Below are 23,845 nucleotides of genomic sequence, written 5' to 3' on the forward strand. Positions count from 1 at the left end.
ATGAGTTCCTCAATTTTGTGCATATAGCTATTACCAAAAATATCATAGGATATGAAAATAATAATTTTTGAAAGTATCCTAACATCTATCCTTGCTTAAATACCCTTCCTAATACCATAGTAGCAATAGCACAATTGGACATTATTTTGTTATATATGGGAAGATTAATTTATTTTTTTATTTAAGTATAGTTGTTATACATTATTATATTAGTTATATTAGTTTCAGGTATATAATACAGGGATTCAACATTTCTATACCTTACAATGTGATTGTCTCACTAAGTCTAGTAATCATCCGTCATCATGTAAACTTATCACAATATTATTGACTATATTCCCCTTCACCTTTTTCACCCATTACCCAACCCTTCCCTTCTGGTAACTGTCCCTATGATCTTCTGCTTCTGTGAGTCTGTTTGTGTTTTGTTTTGTTTGTTCATTTATTTATTCTTTTTTAGATTCCACAAATAAGTGAACCATACAGTTTATCTTTCCCTGTCTTATTTCACTAAGCATGATATCCTCTAGATCTATCCAGGTTGTCACAAATGCCAAGAATTCATTCTTTTTCTTTTTCTGCATAAAATCCATTCTCTCTCTCTCTCTCACACTATATCTATGTATATAGTGTCCCCAAAATGTATACACACTTTGAATAATTATTAATTCCAATAGGTTAAATCTGAAAAGAAAGAAACATCAATAGAACCATCAGCTGTTAAGTGTGTATACATTTTTGGGGACACCCTGTATATATTTCCATACATACCACATCTTGTTTATCCAGTTGTCTATTGATGGACACCTAGGTTGCTTCCATATCTTGGCTATTGTAAAATAATGCTACAGTGAACATAGGGGTGCATATATCCTTTTAAATTAGAGTATTTGATTTCTTTGGGTAAATACTCAGAGGTGGAATTGCGGGGTCATATGGTGTATCCATTCCTAGTTTTTTGAAGAATCTCCACACTGTTTTCCATGGGGACTGTGCCAGTTTGCAGTCCCACCCACGGTGCACAAGGCTTCCTTTCTCTCCACATCCCGCCAACACGTGTTATTTGTTGACTTTTTGATAATAGCCATTCTGACTGGTGTGGAGGTGCTTTCTCATTGTGGTTTTGATTTTCATTTTCCTGAGTATTAGTGATGTTGAGCATCTGTTGGACATCTGTATGTCTTCATTAGAGAAATGTCTTTTTATGTCCTTTGCCCGGTTTTGCATTGGATTATTATTTTTTGTTATTGAGTTGTATGGTTTTCTTACATATTTTGGGTAACAGTCTTGTATAAAATATGTTCATCTGCAAATATATCCACCCATTCAGTAGGTTGTCTTTTTGTTTTGTTGATGGTTTCCTTTGCTGTGCAGAAACTTTTTAGTTTGATGAAGTCCTATTTGTTTATTTTTGCTTTTGTTTCCCTTGCTCGAGGGGATATATCCAAAAAGATACTACTCTGACTGATGTCCAATAGTTTAATAGGGAATATTAATTTAAACGACTCTTCATTCTTCCATTTTTATTTCTCTACTGGCATAATATGAAGCAGTTTATCTGAGAAATAGGAACAAATAGTGAAAATTTATATTTTACTTTTTTATCCATTATCTGGAAGCTTCTTATTTATTCACTTGTTTGACATTCTGGACCTCCCTGGTATACATTCTAGTAAAATTGGAATTGCAATTACTTTCAATTACTTGTTATAGTAATTACCCTTATAATTGGATAACAATTACTGAATAAGTCATATCAAATGTATAATTATATTTATACTATCTCTATGTATATGTCTTCTATAATTTATCTTTATAACCACTGACCAGTTAACTAGTCTCAATAATATAAAAGATGTATTTTAGAATCACACCAGGCTGGATATATTATTACTACTAAAACAAAGAATACTAAGTATCATTACATTTTGCATTTTCTTATAACATTTCAGAATAAGAACAAAAATTTACAGAGTATGTATTTATTTTCAGTGACAAATGCTAGTGCTCAAAATGTAGTATAAAATACCTAAAAGGAAAAGCAAATAAGTTTGATATTAATGTCATGCATTATGTTTCTATAAGTCTGTATTTTTTAGGAAATACCATTTGAGTTTTTTATTAATAGTTTTTTTCAGAATTTTAAATATAGCAATCTATTTTTTACTTAAAACCAGCAAATCTGTAACATCATGCCATGTAAAAGTAAAAAAACAAAACGAAAAACACACAAATGAAATATGTGAAAAATAGCATGACTTGAAATATGATAATCATACAACAATGAATTAAATTGAGAAATAGTTAAGACTCCTTGGAAAAATTTTATTTATATGCTAGGTGTGGTTACTAATGCAAACCAGTTTTAGTTTTCCAAAGCAGAAGGCAGAGAGAAAAAAGTTCCATTATGAACAAATTCTATGATCATTTTAAGAGATGAAACATCAGAAAAATAAGTTTTAGACTAAGGTAGTTAAAATTTCACAAAGCAGTATTTATATTTCCTGGTAAGTCACTGAATATATTTCTTCTATTCCAAAATGTATCTTACCATCTTTATGTCTTTTATTGGCTTTTCCAATTATGTAGACATATTCAGTGTTGTCCTTAAGAATTTTAAAAGCATTGTTAAAAGAATAAAAGAAGCTCTTTATCTTTTCTCTTATAATCTTTTCAAGAACTCAGTGTACAGTGAAACCTCAGTTCTCAATTGTCTCCCATCTCAAACAATTCCATTCTCTACCAAGTTCAGGGAAAAAATGTCTTGGTTGTGGAACAAAACTTCATGTTTTTAAAAAATATATATCTTTATTGTTGAAAGTATTACAGATATCCCCTTTTTTCACCCATTGATCCCCTTCTCCTGGCTTCTACCCCCCCACAATGGGTTATGCATATATGCATGTAAGTTCTTTGTTTACTCTCTTTCTGCCCCCCCCCCCCTTTCCTCTGAGATTCTTCAGTTTGTTGCATGCTTCCATGTCTCTGGATCTATTTTGTTTGTCAGTTTATTTTGTTCATTAGATTCCACATATGAGTGAGATCTTGTGATATTTGTTTTTCTCTGACTGGCTTATTTCGTTTAGCATAATACTTTCCAGGCCACTCCATGTTGCCTCAAAGGGTAAAATGTCATTTTTTACAGCTGCATAGTATTCCATTGTGTAAATGTACCATAGCTTTTTTATCCACTCACCTAATGATGGGCACTTGGGCTGTTTCCAGATCTTAACTATTGTAAACAATGCTGCTATGAACGTAGGGGTACACATATTCTTTCTGATTGGTGTTTCAGGCTTCTTAAGACATATTCCTAGAAGTGGGATCGCTAGGTCAAATGGCAGTTCCATTTTTAATTTTTTGAGGAAACTCCATAGTGTTTTCCATAGTGATTGTACCAGTCTGCATTCCCACCAGCAGTGTACTAGGGTTCCCCTTTTTCCACATCCTGGCCAGCACTTGTTTGTTGGTTTGTTGATGGTAGTCATTCTGACAGGTGCGAGATGTACCTCACTGTGGTTTTAATTTGCATCTCTCTGATGATTAGTGATGTTGAGCGTTTTTTTTATATCTCTTGGCCATTTGTATGTCCTCTGGAGAAGTGTCTAATCAGGTCCTTTGCCCATTTTTTAATTGGATTGTTTGTCTTCCTGTTGTTGAGTTGTATGAGTACTTTATATATTTAAGAAATTAACTCCTTATCAGATGTATCATCCATTGGCAAATATGTTCTCCCATACTGTAGGTTCCCTTTTTATTTGGATGCTGGTTTCTTTTGCTGTACAGACGCTTTTTAGTTTGATGTAGTCCCATTTGTTTATTTTTTCCTTTGTTTCTCTTTGACCCAATAAACCTTTCATGCTCAGACACAGAGGAGAGAACTCTTTTGTTGCTGGGGAAATGGACAATTAGCACAATTTGAAACCTAAAGAAGCCATCAAGAGTGCTAATGTAGCTAAGGATGTGTAAGTGCTCAAGAAACCACAATCACAGGGAACTGAAGAGGCAGAAAAACTATGTTGATTTGGATAAATGAAGAACAGTTAGCTGGCAATAGCATTTCTAAGGCCATGATATATGGAAAAGTAAAGATGCCGCATATTGACTTCCTGAAAGACATCCCTGGAAAGACTGCTGAAAGTGATTCGTTTAAGGCTAGTAGGGGTGGTTCATAAATTGCAGAAAAGAAGTGTTTGTTTATAGATTAAACAGTACATTAGACATGTACTGTATATAAGAAATGTTAAAGAGGGGAGTTATTTGTGGGTCTGGAACGGATTAATTCAATTTACATTATTTCTAATGGGAAAACTGACTTAGTTTTCAAACAAATTGCTTCTAGAACAGCCTTCTGGAACAAATTAAGTTGGAGAACTGAGGTTCCACTGTACTTATTTCCTAAACCAGCTTTGTTTTCCAGATCATCAACTTGTCTATCAGCAAATTTCAGTATGCTGTTTAAATACCAAAACACAAGGCAATTTAATATCTAGTTATTAAAAAAACTACTTGTTACCCAAGTTTGTATTTACTACACAGGATTCTGTTAAAAACAAACAAACAAGCCAAGCTTCCTGTCCCAACAAACTTAAACTTAGAAAATATATTATTCTTGGAGGAAGTACTGAAGTAAGACATTCAAATTGCAACTGCTTATTGGCTGTTATAGGTACATCGGTGCTACATTAAAGCAAAGCATTAAACGGGGGAGAAGATTAAAGGAAAGAGAGACAAAATTATGTTTGTATGCTTAAATGTCTTACACTGGCCTATATCTATTGGAACAGAATGCTACCTTTATGGAAAAGCGAAGTCATAAAATCCCACTTGAGAATGCCCCACAACTGTTTGATGTGGACCTATGCTATCTCGCCTTCCTTAGGTTTCTAAGGAAATCTCAGATTTTTCCATTTTCTATCTCATTGCTCCTAATTAGATGGAACTCTGTGGGGTTTCTTCACTCCTTTAAAAAATGTACAACTTTATGAAGAAGGATTTCTATGTGGCTGCCCATGGTTCATTTCTTCATGCTGCTTCCATATCTAGTAACAATTTCTCAGAATTTGAGGATCTCCTATTGCTGGCAACATTCTCTCAGCTGCCATCTGTGAGCAGATGCCATCTGCTAAAATATTACTTCTCTCTGGTACCAAGTAATATGATCTGTAATTTGGGAATTTTGGTATGCCTAATAATTCTACTAGTTATCACAACTTAATTTCAATTATTCCTAATCTTATGCAAAGGAAAAAGCAAAGAAATGAACATAAAGTATCTGACTAAGGTAGGGCAACTATTGTCACACCCAGTGCTACTGCATAGAAAAGTCCAACAGTGTTCAGTGTGCTTTTAACCACCAGGGCGAGGTAGAGATTGGCTACACACAAAAGAAGCCAGCCATCTGACAGATGCTTCCAGGGCAGACAGAAGACAAGGCGTCTTCCATCAGGTACATGTGTGAGGCAGCCTTTGGTTTCAGTACCGTGAGTAAGGGGTCTCTGATTAAAGGAAGGAATGGCTAAGGAAGGAACAAAGTTTTGGCAGTGTTTCAAAGGGTGTTTCGGCTCCCACACCATCCCACATTTCAATGTGTTAGAAATGAGAGCTGTAAAGACCCTTCACAGCTGCTCCTGAGCTAGATGCCTGCTGACCAAGCCATTTTTTGATGGCGTCTGACTCTGAGATCTTTAACCTCAGTAAGATGCAAATCATACCTGTTTGGAAATAAAATGCAGTGTTCAGCTAAAAGTCAATACCCAGCAAGTTAGAGAAAGAAATATATCAACATCCTCTGCTAGAGTCTTCTCTGTTTTTGGCATTTGAGACACAGTACAACGCTGCTACCGCAGTGAGGATGGATGGGAGGTCCCTTTCCTTCCCTAGCTGTCAAGAGGAGGCGCTACAGAGGGCTGGCCCCCAGCCGGCGGGATCAGCACCACCTGCGAACCGGGTAGGAACACCAATTCTGGAGCTATACTCCAGACCTGCTGAATCCAAAACTCCGGGTGGAGCCCAGCATTCCATGTTTTCAGAAGTGCTCTAGGTGATTCCAGAGCACCCTAAAAATTGAAGAACTGATTCTCTACAGTGTCAAATAAGGACCTAACTGCCTATTTCTATTTAGATAGATTTTAAAAGGGTTCTCTCTAGCAATGATGGCAGGGCAAAGGCATACCAACGCCTCACCAGATCACTGTATGGACATGAAGTCTAGCTGAGAATGTGCATGAATGGCAATGCCAAAGGAAGCCTGAGGATTCCAGTGCCCAGGGCTGCCTCTAGCTCAGAGGTCACTTGTTTGGCTGCTTTCTTTTGGAGTTTCCTTAGCTCCAGAGCAGTCTGGCAATTTGAATTTAATCCTGTCTCCTGGGTGCCTCAGATTTCAGGAAAGTTGTAATGTTCCTAGGCTCATCCTTTGTGTGCATGATAAACTGGCCAAGGTGTGTGAGTCAGTGGCCCACATTCCAGTCATATCTGCCTGGAAAATCTCTAGTCTCCCAAGGTATGCAAAGAATCATCCTGCCCCTGCCTGATCTGCTCTACCTTATTGTGGGTTGACATTTTACATTGGAGTTGAGGTAAAGCAGAAAAGCCTGAAAACACAACATATCTGTTCTCCATGAGTGCCTCCTTAGATTTGGTTTTAAAATTCTGAAGCCTTTGCCAGGTGGGTAATTAGCTGCAGAGATAAGAGGCCACCTATGGCAGCTACGTGTCTGCATCAGGTATGCGGGAGAGAACTATAAATTTCATTAGAGAGATACACATAGTTTGCTAGTCCACATGTCTCACTTTTAGGAGATAGGAAGTTAAAAGGGGAATTTAACAGGAAGGAGCATGGCTTTTATCTCTCTGTCGCCATCGATCATGATATTTTAGAGGTGAATGCTCAGAGGTGCTTGTGTTTGAGAGAGAGAATTTATAAAGCAGGGTATAAAGAAAGCCCTCTGGTGAGGGAGAATGCTATTCAGATCCATCCTGCTCTCAGGAGAAAGGTGCTTCATCATGATGTGTTCCTTATCCCTATGCCCCATAAACAGCGGGAGTCAAGAAACAGCAAGAGTGCCGCTGATGAATGCTAGAAGGAAGATTTTTAAACCAATATAGTACTAAAATAAGAAGGAACTCTAGGTACTGCTAGGGATTTTCTCTGGCAAAGGAAACGGGTGGGGAGGCGGGGTATTTGTTGGAGCTTCTGGGAGGTAGAGCTGTGCCTGGTCACAGAGAAAGCTCTTAGGGGACTAGAGGGACAGTGCCAGAGGGCCAGAGTCAAAGTAAACAGACCAACCACCCAAGGGTCAAACTGGCATGACCCAGGTAAGGAAAAATGCCTAGGCAGAGTCAAGGGTTTGGAAAGGGAGTAAGAGGAAGGGGTCCAGGTAATTAATTCCCTGAAGAGCTGGGCCAAGGGCTAAGGGCGGAGAGTTCCATAGTGCAGCAGTGACATTTTCTAGGGTAGAAAAAGAACGATGACAAGCGCTTAGTGACTTCAGATAGCTGCCCTTTAAATCAGATAGTTATTCTGCGGGGGAGGCAGAGATGTAAATTAATGTGCTAGGCCCTCATCGTGTGGAGGATGTCAGGCCTGGTCTCTGACCTCAGGAAGTTTGCAAAGTTAATTGGAGAGATCATGCAAATTCACACAGGCCTCCTGCCAGATTGCAGGCTCTTTGCTCAAAGGAGGGCTTTGCTTCCAAGGTGCCCAGTAAATTTTTTATGTTGATGACAATTTTGGCTTTTTTAAGGCTTCAAAATTGAGTAAGTGACAATAAATTGTTATAATTTCCCTCAAAAAATAATTCCGGAGATGCATGGAATCTTACAATGGAAAATGAACATTTAGAAAGAGACTTAGAAATAACTCAATTGCTGATGTTATAAAAGAGGCTTCGTGAATTAAAAGCAGACTTTGGAGGGGAAAGGTAAGTTAATTTTCTCACCCTTTGAAGAAATGGTTCAAAATGTCTTGAAACCAAAGCTGTTTATTGTAGTTCCTCTGACCTAATCGACATTTGGTAAGATATGCAGTTTATTATCCAGTGAAAGAGAATGTCATATTCTTAAGTTCTTTATAGAGACTTTGGAACCCAGAAAGGACAAGCCTCACCCCACAACCCAGTCTGTTCAGCATCTCCACGTGCATATCCAACTGCTTCTTGACATGAATATGAAAATCATTCAAAATAATAGTAACACTTGAGTTGCAGAAGAAAAATTTAAGCCTGAGCAGAGCTTTCATGGCAGAAAGATGACAGGTCAATATTTATAATCCCTTGTTATCTGAGGTGGAGAGGTTAGGCAGCCTTCCTTAGAGACGAGGTACTGTACTCTTAGAAAAAAAGGGATGCGATGGTCTTAGAAAAGTTATGACAAGAAGGAGCAGGACATATTTTGTTGCGAGGCTGAGAATATAGAAGAGTGTTTAATACAGAAGAGGAGTTTTAGAGAGCAAAGAAAAAAGTTTGGGAGTATGAGTAAAACTCCTGTAGGGAAAAAATGATTTAACTTTTATTAAGACTGTATTTCCTGAACTTGCCCACACAACCCTTGTTTGTATAGCACCTATTAACCTCTTACAGAAGTAGTGCTGTGTGGATTACAGCTTGGGAAACCTTGGCAGAGCACTCAAGGATAGCAGGCTGTGAAGCATTCCACAGCGGCGCTGGTGCCAAGTCACGGTGAACTCAACTCTTACGGTATCTGAAGGGCGCTGCTTGGACAAGGAGGAGCCAGGTTCAGGGCCACCCAATTTGTTGGGTTGTTTTCATGGCCACTTCTTTTCAACTCAGCTAAATTGTGACCTCTGAAATGAGGGACAGTTGTAATTTCTTTACAATCTCTACAGCATTTGGCTTATTATTGAGCATATTAATAAATGCTAAATAAACATTTCTTTTTACTGAAGCTTGTGGTGAGCAAAAAAAATTTACAACTTAGTTATTTCTTTCCTTTTTCTGCCTGTGTTGGAGATTTATTTTCCATTTAGGTTTTTAAACCTAATGTTAAATACCCAAATGTGTTGGAGCTCATTGTCCATTTTTAATAATTTTGACTTACACCTTTTAATAGCTCGTGTGTCTGTGTATGTTCTATCTTTGATAATTTTGATGAAGTGGGCCTAGGAAAAAACTCAAAAACGAATATTTGATATTGCTGATTGGAGAAGTACTTATCCTAATTATTAGAAATAAACAAGATAAAGAAAAAATAGTTGGGCAGATTTGAGATGTAGCTAAATCATTCATTTAAGAGTTGAATTTTTTTTCAAGTAAAAATTAAAAAATTAAAAGTATAAAATCTATTTTAATTTTTTGAGGAACCTCCACACTATTTTCTATAGTGGTTGTACCAATCTGCATTCCTACCAACAGTGCAGGAAGGTTCCCTTTCTCTGCATCCTCGCCAGCACTTGCTGTTTGTTGTTTTATTGATGATAGCGATTCTGACAGGTGTGAGGTAATATCTCATTGTGGTTTTAATTTGCATCTCTCTGATGATTAGTGATGTTGAATATCTTTTCATAAGCCTATTGGCCATCTGGGAACATAACTGAAGAAAACTCGAAACACTAATCGCAGCATTACTTACAATAGCCAAGATCTGTAAGCAACCAAACAGCCATCAGTAGATGAGTGGGTAAAAAAGCTGTGGTACATTTACGCACTGGAATACTGCGCAGCCGTAAAAAGGACCTCTTACCTTTTGTGGCAGCATGGATGGATTCAAGGGTATTATGCTCAATGAAATAAGTCAGTCAGAGATAGACAAGTACCACATGATTTCACTAATATGCGGAATCTAATGAACAAAACAAACAAACAAACAAAATAGAAACAGACTCATAGACAAAGAGAACAGAATGACAGCTGTCAGATGGGAGGGGAGTTGGGAGACTGAGTGAGAGGTGAAGGGATTAAGCGTACAAATTGGTAGTTGCGGGATAGCCACAGAGATGTCGATTACAGCATAGGGGATATAGTCAATAATATAGAAATAAATAGGTATGGGGCCAGATGGCTACCAATATGTAAAGTAAATTATTTTCTAACCACTTTGCTGTACATATAAAACTAATACAGAATAATATTGAATGTCAACTGTAATTGATTAAAAAATGTATAAAATATACACATTTGGCCAAAAAGTGTTATAACTGTCAGGAAGTTATCCTTGAGAATGCTTTAATTAGCTTATATAATACAGTAAATGTGGTTTTGTGTATATGTAAGTATAAATGTATAATATATACAGAAGTATGTAGAATTTAACATTATAGGAATACAAATGAAAATATAATTTACAATATTTATTATTACACAAAAGATAAAGATTAAGAGACATGCATATATGTTTGAATATGCAGAAGACAAATGTAAATTATTATGTGATTCCACTGGGGCATATGAAAACAAAGATATAAAATAGTTGAAAATGTTAACTTTTGAGAGCGGTGCAGTTATGAATTGTACTTGATTTTTTTAAATGTTAATGCTATTTGTTATGTATTTATTAATATTCTTCAATGACAACATTTGTCTTCAGCTAAATACAAGAAAAAAAATAAGGGAACTGATTAAAAACTCTAGTCTCTGGATTGTTTGATATAATGCCACCAACATTAACAGAGCTTATTTGGCCATTCTTAGGACAGAATTCCAACATTTATTGATGAGCTCTACCTCCTTTGATAGAGAAGTTTCACAGTGTAATATAAATCCAGACTGTTTGAATTGCATTTTGCTGGTCTATTTTTCTCACTATACAGATGTGGATACAGAGGCTCGGGAATATATTCTCATAAAAGCACCCATACAGCCTTCCTCTCCTGGGAAAGATCTAGTGTCTTTGAGAGTCCTGGGCAGTCACACATATTAGGAATCTTTACTCCCACTATTGAGACTTATCTTGATATGCAGGCCTTAAAGCTCAGGTTTGACTAATATGGAGAATTGTGTTTGGTAAACCTCCACATGGAATGGAAATCTTCTCGTGCCCCTGTGCCCAGAAATCAGCTGAATATGCTGTGTTAGATTCTGGTTTCTCTTCCACTGACTTCTTTGCTGTAGTTTCCATGAAAACATTTGCTTACAAGCCTTCCTCCACTCAGGCTAAGAAGACAAGCAGTTACTATCTAGACTAACTTCCCATCTACAGAGGAAAAAGAAAAACGAAAGAAAGGCTATTCAAGATTAGAAAAGCAAAACACCATATTATAAAGGCTTTGGTACACTTTTGTTTCTACTCTGAAGAAGCATGCCTGATTTTAGAGTCTAGAACTTCATAGTCACATCCCCTAGAGTATGTAGTTCACATTTTTAATTATTTCTAATTATTTTTTAATTATTTAGACTTCAAGGAGACAACCTGGCAGAAAGAACAGAAGAGACGTCACAAACACTTCATTCTCTAGATGAGAAAATCCTGGATTCTTTGAGTAAGTTTTAAACCCAACAATATCAACCTAGCTGCCTGTCGTATGTCCACCACTCCTATCAGGAGGTTAAGGGCAAATGAGTGTGTATTCTGAGGAGCAGCCTCTTAATGTCTGTGCCTGTTTAAGGTCCAAAACAGGTCAGCTATAGGTTGGCTACTGCCAAAATTTTGTCGCCAATTCCAACTTGTTTTGGGAACTTTCTATTGCTTACTCCCATTCTCACATCATAGATCCCTTCACTCTTCCTGGGCAGAAGTATCAATATGAACCTTGATTTTGTGCCCTCTCTCACCTTTATATTGAACTGTTCTCAAAACATGTCAGTATCACTTCAGAATCTCCTCTCCAAGCCAGTCTCCTCTTCATTTTCCCTGCTGCCGCCTAGTCTGTGAAATTTTCTTCTTTCTCTGTCTAGTGTCACAGCCCCATTTTTACCTTAAGTAGTATTTGTACTTATCTCACCCCTCTTTAGTTCATTATCTTTCTAAAAACAAAGCTGCTTATTTCACCCCCATTTTTTTATAGGACAAAATTCAAACTCCTTAACTTAGCATATTAAGTTCATGGCAGGGCACTTCAAAATGTTTACTGAATAAATACAGAAGCACATGTAGTGCCACTACAGTGGCATGGAAGGTACATCACTGCTTTGTCATTCAGTGTCCTAGCAGGAAGCAGTCAGACATGCAGCTGGGATAGTTACAAGAGAAACTATAGGAAAATATTCTTTTATATCTGGATAGAGGAGGACTTCTTAAACAAGATGGAAAATTCTTAACTATGAAATAAAAAATCAGCTATAGAAAGTTAACTGTTCATCAAAGAAGGCCATAAAAAGTGAGGAGATAAGCCACAAAATAAGAAAATATATTTGAAATATATTTGTCATTGACCAAATATTACTATTCAGAATACATAAAGAGTATCTATAATTTAATAAAGGTCAAAACCAATAGAAGAATAAGCAACAGATATGAATTGACATTCCACAGAGGAGGAGAAACACAATTGGCCAATGAACATTTGAAAGATGCTTAACTCCTCTGGTAATCAAGGAAAAGCACATTAAGACCACAGAAAGATGCTGCTTTACAACCTTTTGTTTGCCATTAATTAAGAAATTTGGCAAAACCAAGTGCTAAAGACAGATGAAAGAGAAGTCATATACTACAGGTGGGAAATGAACAATTTTGAAAACTGTTGCATTATCTTAAAATCTTGAGCATTTATGTAATCTAAAACCTAGACACTCCACTTCTAGGAAAATAACTTAAGAGAAACAAGTCGTGTATATGAGTTGTGAAGAACCTTTCTTAGTGTGCCCCTAGACAGGAAAATGGATAGACACTGTGGAATTGTTACACGGTAGGAAATTGAATGCATTTCAACTACACATAAGATGGATGAAACCAATGAAATGCTAATAAATATTAACAACTGTTTCTTTGAAAAGAGAAAGCCCTGATTTATAGAGATTGATCGTTTCCATGCTGTAGGTGCTCCCACTGAAGTTTAACTCAAGTAACCAATCTGAAATGGCAGTTAGGTCTCCCAATTCATATGTGTGGGTTGTAGCTCACAACAGCTGAATAAATCTTAAAAGCACGGTGTTGATTGAACAAAAGCAAGTCATAGAATGACATTTTTGCAAAAGCTCAAAACTAAGTAATATGTTCTTAAGAAGACGTACATAAGTGATAAAACTGTATTTAAAGAAAGGAATGAAAAGCTCAGAATGGTGGTTATTGTCAGTGGGTGGGGGAAGCAAGGAGGTGGGAAAAGGAAGTTGCTCATAGGTATATAAAGATTATTGGAAAGTTCTAATTCTTTTTTTTTTTTTTTAATATATCTTTATTGATTTCAGAGAGAGGAAAGGAGAGGGAGAGAGAGAGAGAGAAACATCAATGATGAGAGAGTCACTGATGGGCTGCTTAGCCCGCAACCAGGGCATGTGCCCTGACCGGGAATTGAACCCGCTGAGCCACGCCCGGCCGGGCTGGAAAGTTCTAATTCTTAAGTTAGGTGGTGGTTGGGGTTGTTGATTTTATCGTGTTTTGCTCGATACATTAAAATGGAACACTTGCCATCATTTAATGATATGCACTCTTCTCCAAACTTTTCAATACTTCCTATCCCATTTAAAAGAAAGAACACAAAATGGTAATTCTATTTTGTGGCCAGGAAAGAAAAAAGAAGACAGTTGATGGGTAAAACAAATAAACATAAAATTACAAACCAGTAAAAGAACATTAAATATGCCCCAACAATTAACTGAATAATATACTAAAAGAAAGTTTGCTCTATCCAAGATAACAGCAGCCCTTGCACTTCCTAACTTCATTGTGTGCTACATTAGAAATTCTTAACGTTTTTCATAGGTGGTCTTTACATTCTATTTTAACTCATAAACACTGTGATTTTTCAACAACCAGTTCAGTCACCTTAATAATCTCATAATAGGCTTGTATGTCAGAGCTAAGAAATATGTGACTGTAATTTATTCATTTTTTTATTAAAATAGATGCTTTACCTGGGACTGAAGAAGCATTAATGGAGGATGGTGGAGAATTTGAAATAGCATCTAAATTAACAGGACCTGTAAGTATATTCATTTACTTATTTTTTAATCTCTAAAACTAATTTATTTCACTAATAAGAAAATCTAATAGAAATAGAAAGGACTAGGAAACAATATTCTTTAAATTGAAAAATATTTCAGATATACACCCAATGTTTCCCTCACAGCCATGCAGAGTGCTTATTTCAGTAGGCGGCCAACTTGATTACAGGTGTACAGCAAGGCTGTGCTAAAGTCAGCAGTTATGGACGATTGGAATGAGGTGGGAGACACTAAATTCTGCTATTAACACCTGTTTGCTTGTGCACATGAACATTCTATAAGATTGAGTTGCCATCTTAAACTTCAATAAGCTTACACCTATCTTGATAGAAAAATAAATGTTTTACATATCCAGAAAGTTTACATATAACTTAAACATGCTATTATTAGTTGTGAAGTCTTTGTGAGATTTTTGTTAAACTGTATCTCTTCAGTAGAGTATATTGGGGAAAAAACAATAGGTTTAAGATTTTCAGTGCAATATAATGTTGAAAGAATAAGTACCAGATAACTGAAATCTACATACAAATTCTAAATACATTTATAAAAGATTCCGAGTTATTATAAAAATGAATATGCCATTTTGCATCATCCTAAACTTAATACTTAGGCTGAGTTTATATGCTACAATATTCTCTGTGTTGGTTTGCTGGGGCTGCCATAAAGAGCAGAATTTTATTGTCTCACAATGCTGGAGGCCGAAGTCTGAGACCCAAGTGTTGTAAGGGTTGGTTTCTTCTGAGGCCTCTTGGCTCGCAGATGGTCATCCTCTCCCTGTACCTTCATATCATCATCCCTCTGTCCATGTCCATGTCCTGATCTCCTCTCCTTTAATAACACTAATCATATTGGATTAAGACCCATCCTAATTATCTCATTTAACTTAATTACCTATTTAAAAACTTTGTCTCCAAATAGTCATATTCTGAAGAACTGGAGGTTAGGACGTCAATGTATGAATTTTGATGAGGCATAATTCAGCCTATAACACTCTCTGATGAGATTACAGTTTGGTTTAAGGCGCCACATTTTCCAATGGATTTCATAATAAAAAATTTTAAAAATTACTGATGAAACTGTATCTTCGTTTATATGTCACTTTCTCATTAAAGTTTCCCTGACCCTATTTAAAACTTCAAAGTTGTTTTCTTTATTTTTCTATATAGATCTTAGCACCTTCTAATATACTATGTAATATACTTGTTTTGCTTATGGTTCGTCTCCTCCCGCATAATATAAGGTCTATGAGAGTAAGAATTATTGTGCATTTTTTTCACTTCTGTATCCCTAGAAAATTGCCTATACATAGTAGACACACAGTACATATATATTGAATAAATAAAATTTTTATCAATTTTTCATCATGACATAGGAATATATTTTTCTTTATTATAAAATGGTAGTCTTAGAAATTGAAAGAACCACGGCGCCATCTAATTGAGCCTTTCCTCTCCCTTACCTCAGTATTCTGAGCTGCTTACCCACTTTCGTCCACGGTGAGGATATTCATTTTATAGAGAAACAGAAAATCAGAGAAGCTTAGCAACAGGACTAAGGTCCCAAAGCTAAAAGGGCGAGGAGGTCAGGCGTTGAGTGCTAGTGAATTTCCCTTTTATTGCACATCTCTGGTATTCCTGATGCTTTCCTGTTTCTTTCAGAAGTTTATTCCTCTTTGTTAGACATTTTCTCATATTCCTCACAGCCACCTGTAACCAATGGTCTTAGTTCTGTTCCTTGGATAATAGCCTGAGTCCAGTCCTCCTTCCTCTTAACTGATCACATATTAGAAGCAGTTAGCATGTCCTATTTGAGACCTTTGCAGCCAAAACACAATCTGTTCCTTCAACCAATTCTTATATTGTGTAGTTTGCAAAAGATTTCAGCACTTTTGATTCTTTCCTTGAATATATTCTTGTTTGCCAAGTCCCCTGTAAAGTAAGGGTTATGTCACAACCAAACCCAGGGCTCCAAGTAATGTTCTCACATCAGAGACTATAATGGGGCATGTACTTGATGCAAATATTATTTTTGGACTATGACCTGGCATTGTACTAATATTTTTTTAAAGGAACTTTCTGACATTTATAAACTTCAGTATATTTCCATAATCTCATGATGATAAAAACATGTCATCATTCAGGCTGTGATAATCTGTCATTCATCACTTTTTGTGAAGTTTTTTTTATCATCTGTGAATTCCACCAAAACCCATATTTCTTCCTAATATCTAAAAGGATACAGTTAGATTCTTTTTCTAATCACTTTCTAAAATCCAGGTATATTCATTCACAGTATTTGGCTTACTTAATTATACCTAACAACCCAAGGAGGAGGGAAAATTAAGCTTTTTTGGTCAAACTTTTCTTGAGTTATTACAAACTGGCTCTTAAAGATTTTTGCTTTCTTTTTACGGTGTTCACATAGTGCTCTTCTATGTAGAAATTTGTTCTAAGTCAGTGTTGCTTGTTTTCATTTATTAATGATTAAATTTTGAATTCTTGAAGATTTTACAATTCTATTTAATTTCAAGTTAATGCTTTAATTCTTCTTGGAAATATGTGGGATATAAAAGATACAGGGGTAAATTAATACCAGGGTCCTGAACATAATTTCTAGTTGATAGCTGCTTTTATTAAAAAGAAAACATGGGTTTTTAAAAATTTAGATCAGATTGATGACATTTTAGATGCAAATACCCCAAAACATACTTCTATAATATTTCTTAGGAATGTATTTTTGGTAAATCAAGAAGACAATTATAGCTTTATCTAGATATGAATGGAGAATTGGAACTAAACAGAACTTTTTTCTTTATTACCGTAAGAAACGTAAAATTTGCTTTGAAATTTTGAGTCAGATATTGCAAAAATATAAACATGCCACAAATGTTGAAAACCATTTAGAGTAGTTTCAACACATGCTGTCTCTATTTGCCAACTTTCCATGCTGGGTATTGGATATTAATAAGTGGGTAGCAGAATCTTGGAAACTTTTCCCCTAGTGGCTTCACCTGTGTTTAAAATACTTCACGAATATTTTGTGAATATTTGAAGTGAAGTAAAGGCAACATTTAGATTTAGATTTTTATCATCTCCCTAATAAGCAAGTCATTCTTTTGGAATTTCCCTCTTCCCCTCCTCCTTCTGTGTTCTGGAATGTCTCTTAATATATCCACAGCTGTGAAGATTAAAACTGAATTTGTTAGATAAATCTACTTGTTAAAAATGAACGAACAACAGGAAAATCTTAGGAAGAAAGTACCAAGAAGCAGATATTGATTATAACCTTTTAGTTCATAAATGTAGTACATATTTTTTCCTAGATTAATGATCCATAAAGACATATCAGTGATATTTTAATTTCACAATTCTTATGGCATTCTTAATCTTAAAAATTCTGTATTGTTTCTATTAAACATACGAGCATAATGGGAAAATGAAAACATAATTACGAAAGACATTTGATGTTCAATATCTTACTTTTTTCTTTTTTCTTTGTAAATCTGCTGTTTATTGTATTTATTGGCCAGCACTGACTAGCCCATCATAAGCAGACTCTTTTTTTTCTTGTTTATTGAATTGATTGGGGTAACATTGGTTAGTAAAGTTATATAGGTTTCAGGCATACAGTTCTATAATACACCATCTGCATATAGTATTTATACTATTTTGTGTGTTCACTACCCCGAGCCAAGTCTCCTTTCATCGCCATTTATTCCCCCTTTACCTTCTTTTCTCTTCTCCTACCTCCCTTTCCCTCTGCTAATTACCATATTTTGTCTGTGTCCATTGACTTTTGTTTTGTTTTTATTGCTTAATTCCTTCACCTTTTCCACACTGTCCCCCAATGCCCCTCTTGTCTGACAGCTGTCAATTTGTTCTCTGTGTCTATGAGTCTGTTTCTATTTTGTTGGTTAGTTTATTTTATTCATTAGATTCCACATGTAAGTGAAATCATATGGTACTTGTCTTTCTCTGACTGGCTTATTTCACTTAGCATAACACTCTCTTGGTCCATTCATGCTGTCGCAATGATAAGATTCTTTCCTTTTTACAGCTAAGTGGTATTCCTTTGTGTGTAAATGTACCACAGGTTTTTTATCCAGTCATCTACTGATGGGCACTTGGACTGATAAGCTGACTCTCTTAAGACTTTATGTAACTGGCCATCATTAAAGTAGAAGAAAAGTTAAAAGGACTCCTTTAAGGAAAGGTTTTCTAAAGTACCTGGAGTTTCTAAGAGTTTTATTTTCAATACATTTTCTTTCTGAAGAGCTTTATCTATTTGAGGAGAGATTTACAACTAACTAGAATGATAGTAGTAATAATGATAATGAAATCACATATTTGTATGGTACTTTTTAATTGCTGAACATTTTCATGTATTTAATATCAATTGTCTCTAAATTTTGCAATTCCTGCGACTTATCTCTGAGGCTTGCCATCCTTTCTGTGAAACAAATACTACTCTAAGTTTGAGGTGAGCATACTGAGCTGCCAGGAGATCTGGTAACTTGTCCCAGGTCACATAAATGGGGAAAAGCCAAAACTCATATTTCCCAGTGCCTAAACTCTCTTTCATAGAATTTGTTACGTTCCATACAATTATTAAGGCAATGAGGCCACTGTTAAATTGGACATGTAATATAGAAGAGAGGACATTTTCAGTAGCCTATATCAAAGATAGAATTATTCATTATGTTAATTAGATAGTGAAAAAGTAGAAGTTTGAGGGACTGGATCAAAAGACAGGCATATTTTTATGAGAGGAAGGTATCAGTAAGTTTGGAGCATGAAAGACTAGTCTTGTGTGGGTCCTTCACAATTGCAGGAGTCCAAGAAACCAGGCTGGCATGACAAGAAGGGGACCTTAAAATTGGGAGGGTACTCAGAAGGAAAATGAAAAAGAAAATAATACATGTCTCGGAATAATTTCCTGTGGCAGACTTGATCCAAATTTTAGTCATAGGTGATTCCGGAATCATCTTAATAAAGGGTCTACTTAGCTGGATTAGAGGTAAACTTAAATTACTTTTAGGCTTGATTAACATTGTGCTTTGTTGATTTGTACATAAACAAAACATTTTTTTTTTATTGATGTTCTAGGGAAAAGTGAGTGGCTTTCCTTTTTTCCTTCACTTTTTGCTAATCTTTTCTACTTCCACTCACAAGTAGTAAGGGTGGAATTTCTAAAGGAATTTCAAATTGTCTAAAGTTGGAATTTCCCACACATACCACCTTTTCCCAATAGCCAATGAATATGAACTTTAAAAAGTACAAATTTGGGTTAGATGTAACTATAATTCTCATTTGATAACAGCTATAACTGGCAACCATGATGATAAAGAAACATTGATGTGCTTATTTCCAGTAACACATACAAATGGCACACAAATTCAGAAAAGGGTTTTGACAGGAAGGATATTGTTCTTAAATGAATTTCTTGTGACTGGAAAGAATTAGGTGAATTGGCTTTTGTTAATTTTTAAAAATTTTATTCAGCCAGTGAAGTACATAGGTCAGCAAAGTTAAACCTGAATTTCTTTTCCCTTTTACATTGTTAGTTTGCAGTACAGTGGAATCCTTATAAAAAAAAATCCCTGGTGCTCTTGGAAATTAAGAAAGGAATTTCACTACACATGATTGTATAGTCTTATTGCTAAGACTTAAGGAAAATTTCACAATCTGCTGAAATCATATGACTTTTTATAATATGTAGATTGCACAATGCCCTTTTTTTCCTCTATTCTAGAAATCTCCATACTACTTTCAAGACAAATAGCATGTGTCCCCTTGGAGATTATTCCAGTTCTTTCCCAGATCTTTACCTCTTCTAAGTCATGCCAAAAAAGACCTGTACACCCCAGTCAGTGTGGCTCAGCAGTTGAGCAAGCGACCTATGATCCAGGAGATCGGGTTCGAGTCCTGTTGGGGCACATGCCTAGGTTGTGGGCTTGATCCCCAGCAGGGGGCATGCGGGAGGCAGCCGATCAGTGGTTCTCTCTCATCACTGATATTTCTCTCTCTCTCCCTCTCCCTTCCTCTCTCTCTGAAGTCAATAAAAATATATTTTTTTAAAAAGACCTATATATTTAAAAGAAATAAAATTACAAAATTATCACTTAGAGTTGACAGCAAGCATAAAAAAAATTGTACCCGTACATTTCCCATATAAAATAGGGTATGAACGTTAATGGACCTTTAGACTATTTCTTTAACTCTGAATTTTGATAACCCTAATTTCTACCTTGTTTCTTACTAAATACTGTTCCTCCCTACCCATAACCCTCCCCTTATGACAATTTTGACTATTTCATCATCCTTATATTTTAAATGTTTCCAGTAAAACAGCTTTGATATATTTTTTCATACCCAAGTATAATTTTATGGTAAGTAAATTGTTGCACATATCTTAGAGTGTTTTTAATTCTATGTAAATTGACTTAAATAGCTGGTCAAGGGAGGCAATGCCAAATGAATAAGTTAATGAACAAGTTGCAATTTTCTCGCATTATATGTCTAGTGTGGAAAAGTAGACACACAGCTAGCATTTATGGAATTAAGCAAAACATTTTAATTGGCACTCTTGTGAAGTGAAAAGGAAAATAAAATTAATGATGTTCATTATCATCTCATCAAATACGAGTAATAAATTATGATGAATTTTGTCTCTTAAAAGATAGTGTTGACAAATTTTTGGCAGCCAGTTGCACCAATGAATTTTCTGCTAGAGAAGAGCAATTAATACACATTTTGCTCAACCTTAAAGATTTTTAGTTTCTTTTTCCTTCTAGTATGTGGAATTTTGCTTGACTATTACCCCTCACAGATTTCAGATGCCACTAAAACTGCTTCAAACCAAGTGCTATAGTGGGCAAGTTATCCAACTAAAATTTAGGATCTAGTGGGATTTTTCCTTTGGACATTTTAGGCCTGTTGATTTCCAACACATTGAGGATGGAAATATTTGGCCAAACCAATGCAAAATGTTTTTAAAAAATCTTCTATGAATTTTTAAAATGTAACTTCTAAATATCACATATGCATAAAAAAAAGTGGCTTGAGAGGATTAAGTATGACACAATTGTTAAATCATTGATTGTACTTGTTCTAATTAATCATCTCTTTACGTAATTTCACTGTTTTCTTTAGTAAAATTATGACAATATTTTTTGGAGTCAGTTAAATTCTGCATTTTATTTTTAAGACAGTTGGAAGGAAAAGTGACCTAATGTGCATTGATATAGAACAAGGACAGTGAGTTTCTAAGCAAATAATACCCAAGAAGATATGAGACAGCGCACTATTAATGTCTTGGTATGGTAACTCATGGAAAGTCTATTAATTCTTATAATTATGGTAGACAAAAGAAAGTGTAGTTTGATATTTTCAGTATTATGAAGTTATTGCTGATTCTTTATCAAAGTGAATGCCAGCTACCACAAATATCATTTGGTATATAAATAGAGTGAAGAAGAAAAGAAGCAGTATGGATTATGTGTGTGTATGATTTTTTTTTAAATATAGGTTTATGGTTTGATCTTTGGAGAGGAGGTTGGCTTATCACTTGCCAGAATATAGGAACCTACTCATCGGTTTCTGCAGTTTATTTAGTTTGCATATAGTGATTTTTACAGAGTTTCCAAAACAAAGCTTAATATTCACATGAATCTTATAAGTTAGAGACAGAATTGATACCTTCATATCCAGTTATTTTGTTTAGTATTTTGCAACATTTTGATTCATAACTAACACAAACTTTTTGGGAAAAAGGGAAGCTGAGTAATTTGTAAGTAAATATCTCTATAATGTCACAACTATAAAAATTACTCATATTTCTTAAGAATCATGAATCAGCTGCCTGTAGCTCATTTAAATCTGAATTTCTGGAACTTATCATTTCCCTTTTAAGTGTAATTGATGCTTTTCACTGTTTATTAAGAAAGTATTTGCATTTCAATAGTAAGAAAGCAGGCAAGTTTTAAAAGAGGATTTCTGCAATGATTCTTTAATCAAGGAAAAAAAAATAAAGGGTATATTGCATAAAAGAGATAAACCTCAAATGTAATTAAGGAAAAGTAATAAAGAATTTGCAAATATCTTTACTTAGAGACCACAAAAGTTGAAAAATATCTATGGAGAGTCTACCCTTCTAGAAAGATGGGACAAAAATATCCCAGCCTGGAGGACCTGCAGACCAAGGACAATAAAATGAGAGGGAACAGTAGTACTCAGACCTTAGTTCTGCAAGTCATTTACTCTGCTGGGGATGCTGTTTCCTTAAACTTGTTTCTTCCTGCGGTTCCACCACTTAAGACCATGTCAGTGATCAACTTGGGGGAAATCAATAAGGTTTTGGTGGTCTTGTCTCACTAGATTGTGTTTCTGGTGGATCATAGGATGAATGAACTCTCCCTGCCTCTTATTTTGCTTGCAGCCTTTTCCATGCCCAACATATCTTCCACCCACAACTCTTCTCTTTCCATCTCTTTCTTCTGGCCAGTCACCCCCACTCTCCGCAGAAACGTCTTCCAATAGAATACCACCACTGTTTCTCCCAGACAACTTGCCTAGCAATCAGGGGACCATCCTAGATTCCTCTGTCTGCTTCAACCCTGGATCTGGGCAGTGACACTTACAATCTTAACACCTCTGCACTGCTCTGTTTGAACTTATTTGTCCACATGACCATCCAACCCAGGAATTCTCCTCTGGCAGATTATGTAGTACAAACCCCTCTAGGGGGCTTGCTTAAAGTTCACTGCTATAGGTATTGATAGGTGATAAGAAGGGGAAACTAGTTGGGAATGGCTAGAGAGTCTCCTAGACTATATTACCCTGGAGAGCAGATACCCTGGCCATAACCATGTGAAATGCTTTAGCTTCACCTACATTAACTTATTTAAAATTGTATAACCATTCTGTGAGATAAGTTTGTTTATCTCCATAATTAGAGATACCAGGTCTTAGAGAAGGTAAGTAACTACAACTATTGGTGGACATATAATTGGAACCTGCTATATGTGTTGAAACATATTCCTCCCGTCCCCAGTGAAATGGTATTTGAAGGTGGGGACTTTGGGAGATTAGGTCCTTTCGGTGGGGCTCTCACGAATGGTATTAGTGCCCTTATAAAAGAGACCCCAGACAGTTCCCTGCCCCTTCCACAAGGTAAGGACACAACAAAAAGATAACTATGAACAGAAAGTGGGCCCTCACCAGCAGCACACAGAGTCTGCAGGTACCTTGATCTTTGACTTACCAGCCTCCAATACTGTGAAAAATAAAGTTCTGTTTTTGTAAGTAACTCAACCCATATTATTTTGTTAAAGCATCCTGAACAGGTTAAGACAGAACCCAGGCCTCTCATACTTCAAGGCCACTGTTGTCCTCTCTGTGTCACTGCTGGCATTCAAGTCGTTGCTTTTCCACTTGGTTTTCGAGGCCAAGGAGCATACATGTGTGCTTCAAGGCACCGTCCCAGCCCTGCTCCCTTCAGCCAAGGCAGCTCCAGTGTGATCTGTCTTATATGTAAGGTTCGGGTGTAAGATTTGATTTGAAAATAAGAACTGTCCTGCTATAAACAGACTTTGAAAACTACTGTTTAGATTATTCAGGAGCTTGAGTAGTCTGTTTTCTTATAGATCACTAACATTAATATGTGGCTCTTTGTTCCTTTTGCATCATGTGAATGTTTGTCTTTTTTATTAAGCAGTTTTAGGGCTTAAGGATTCAGAGAATTATAAAAGCTGTTTCTTTACAAGAAAATTTATGTTAGAGATTTTTATTGCC

The 23,845-nt window shown here is 35.8% G+C and overlaps 1 protein-coding gene across 9 annotated transcripts in view; it reads left to right on the forward strand.

Moving 5' to 3' along the window:
• LOC308547006 (uncharacterized protein C8orf34) overlaps nucleotides 1-23,845 on the forward strand; it is a gene marked incomplete at its 3' end in the record, with an annotated part of 238,655 nt that overhangs the window by 164,782 nt on the left and 50,028 nt on the right. For 8 of the 9 annotated variants that reach the window (XM_081116587.1, XM_081116588.1, XM_081116582.1 and 5 more), the window contains exons 9-10: nucleotides 11,349-11,434; nucleotides 13,956-14,032. In XM_081116587.1, coding sequence (XP_080972713.1) covers nucleotides 11,349-11,434; nucleotides 13,956-14,032 — 163 coding nt within the window. Of the gene's footprint in view, nucleotides 1-11,348; nucleotides 11,435-13,955; nucleotides 14,033-23,845 lie in introns of those variants that run through there. The other variant, XM_081116589.1, reaches the window with a different exon arrangement.

This window comes from Miniopterus schreibersii (genome assembly GCF_964146895.1).
Source record: "Miniopterus schreibersii genome assembly, chromosome: 17".
Lineage (NCBI taxonomy): Eukaryota > Metazoa > Chordata > Mammalia > Chiroptera > Miniopteridae > Miniopterus > Miniopterus schreibersii.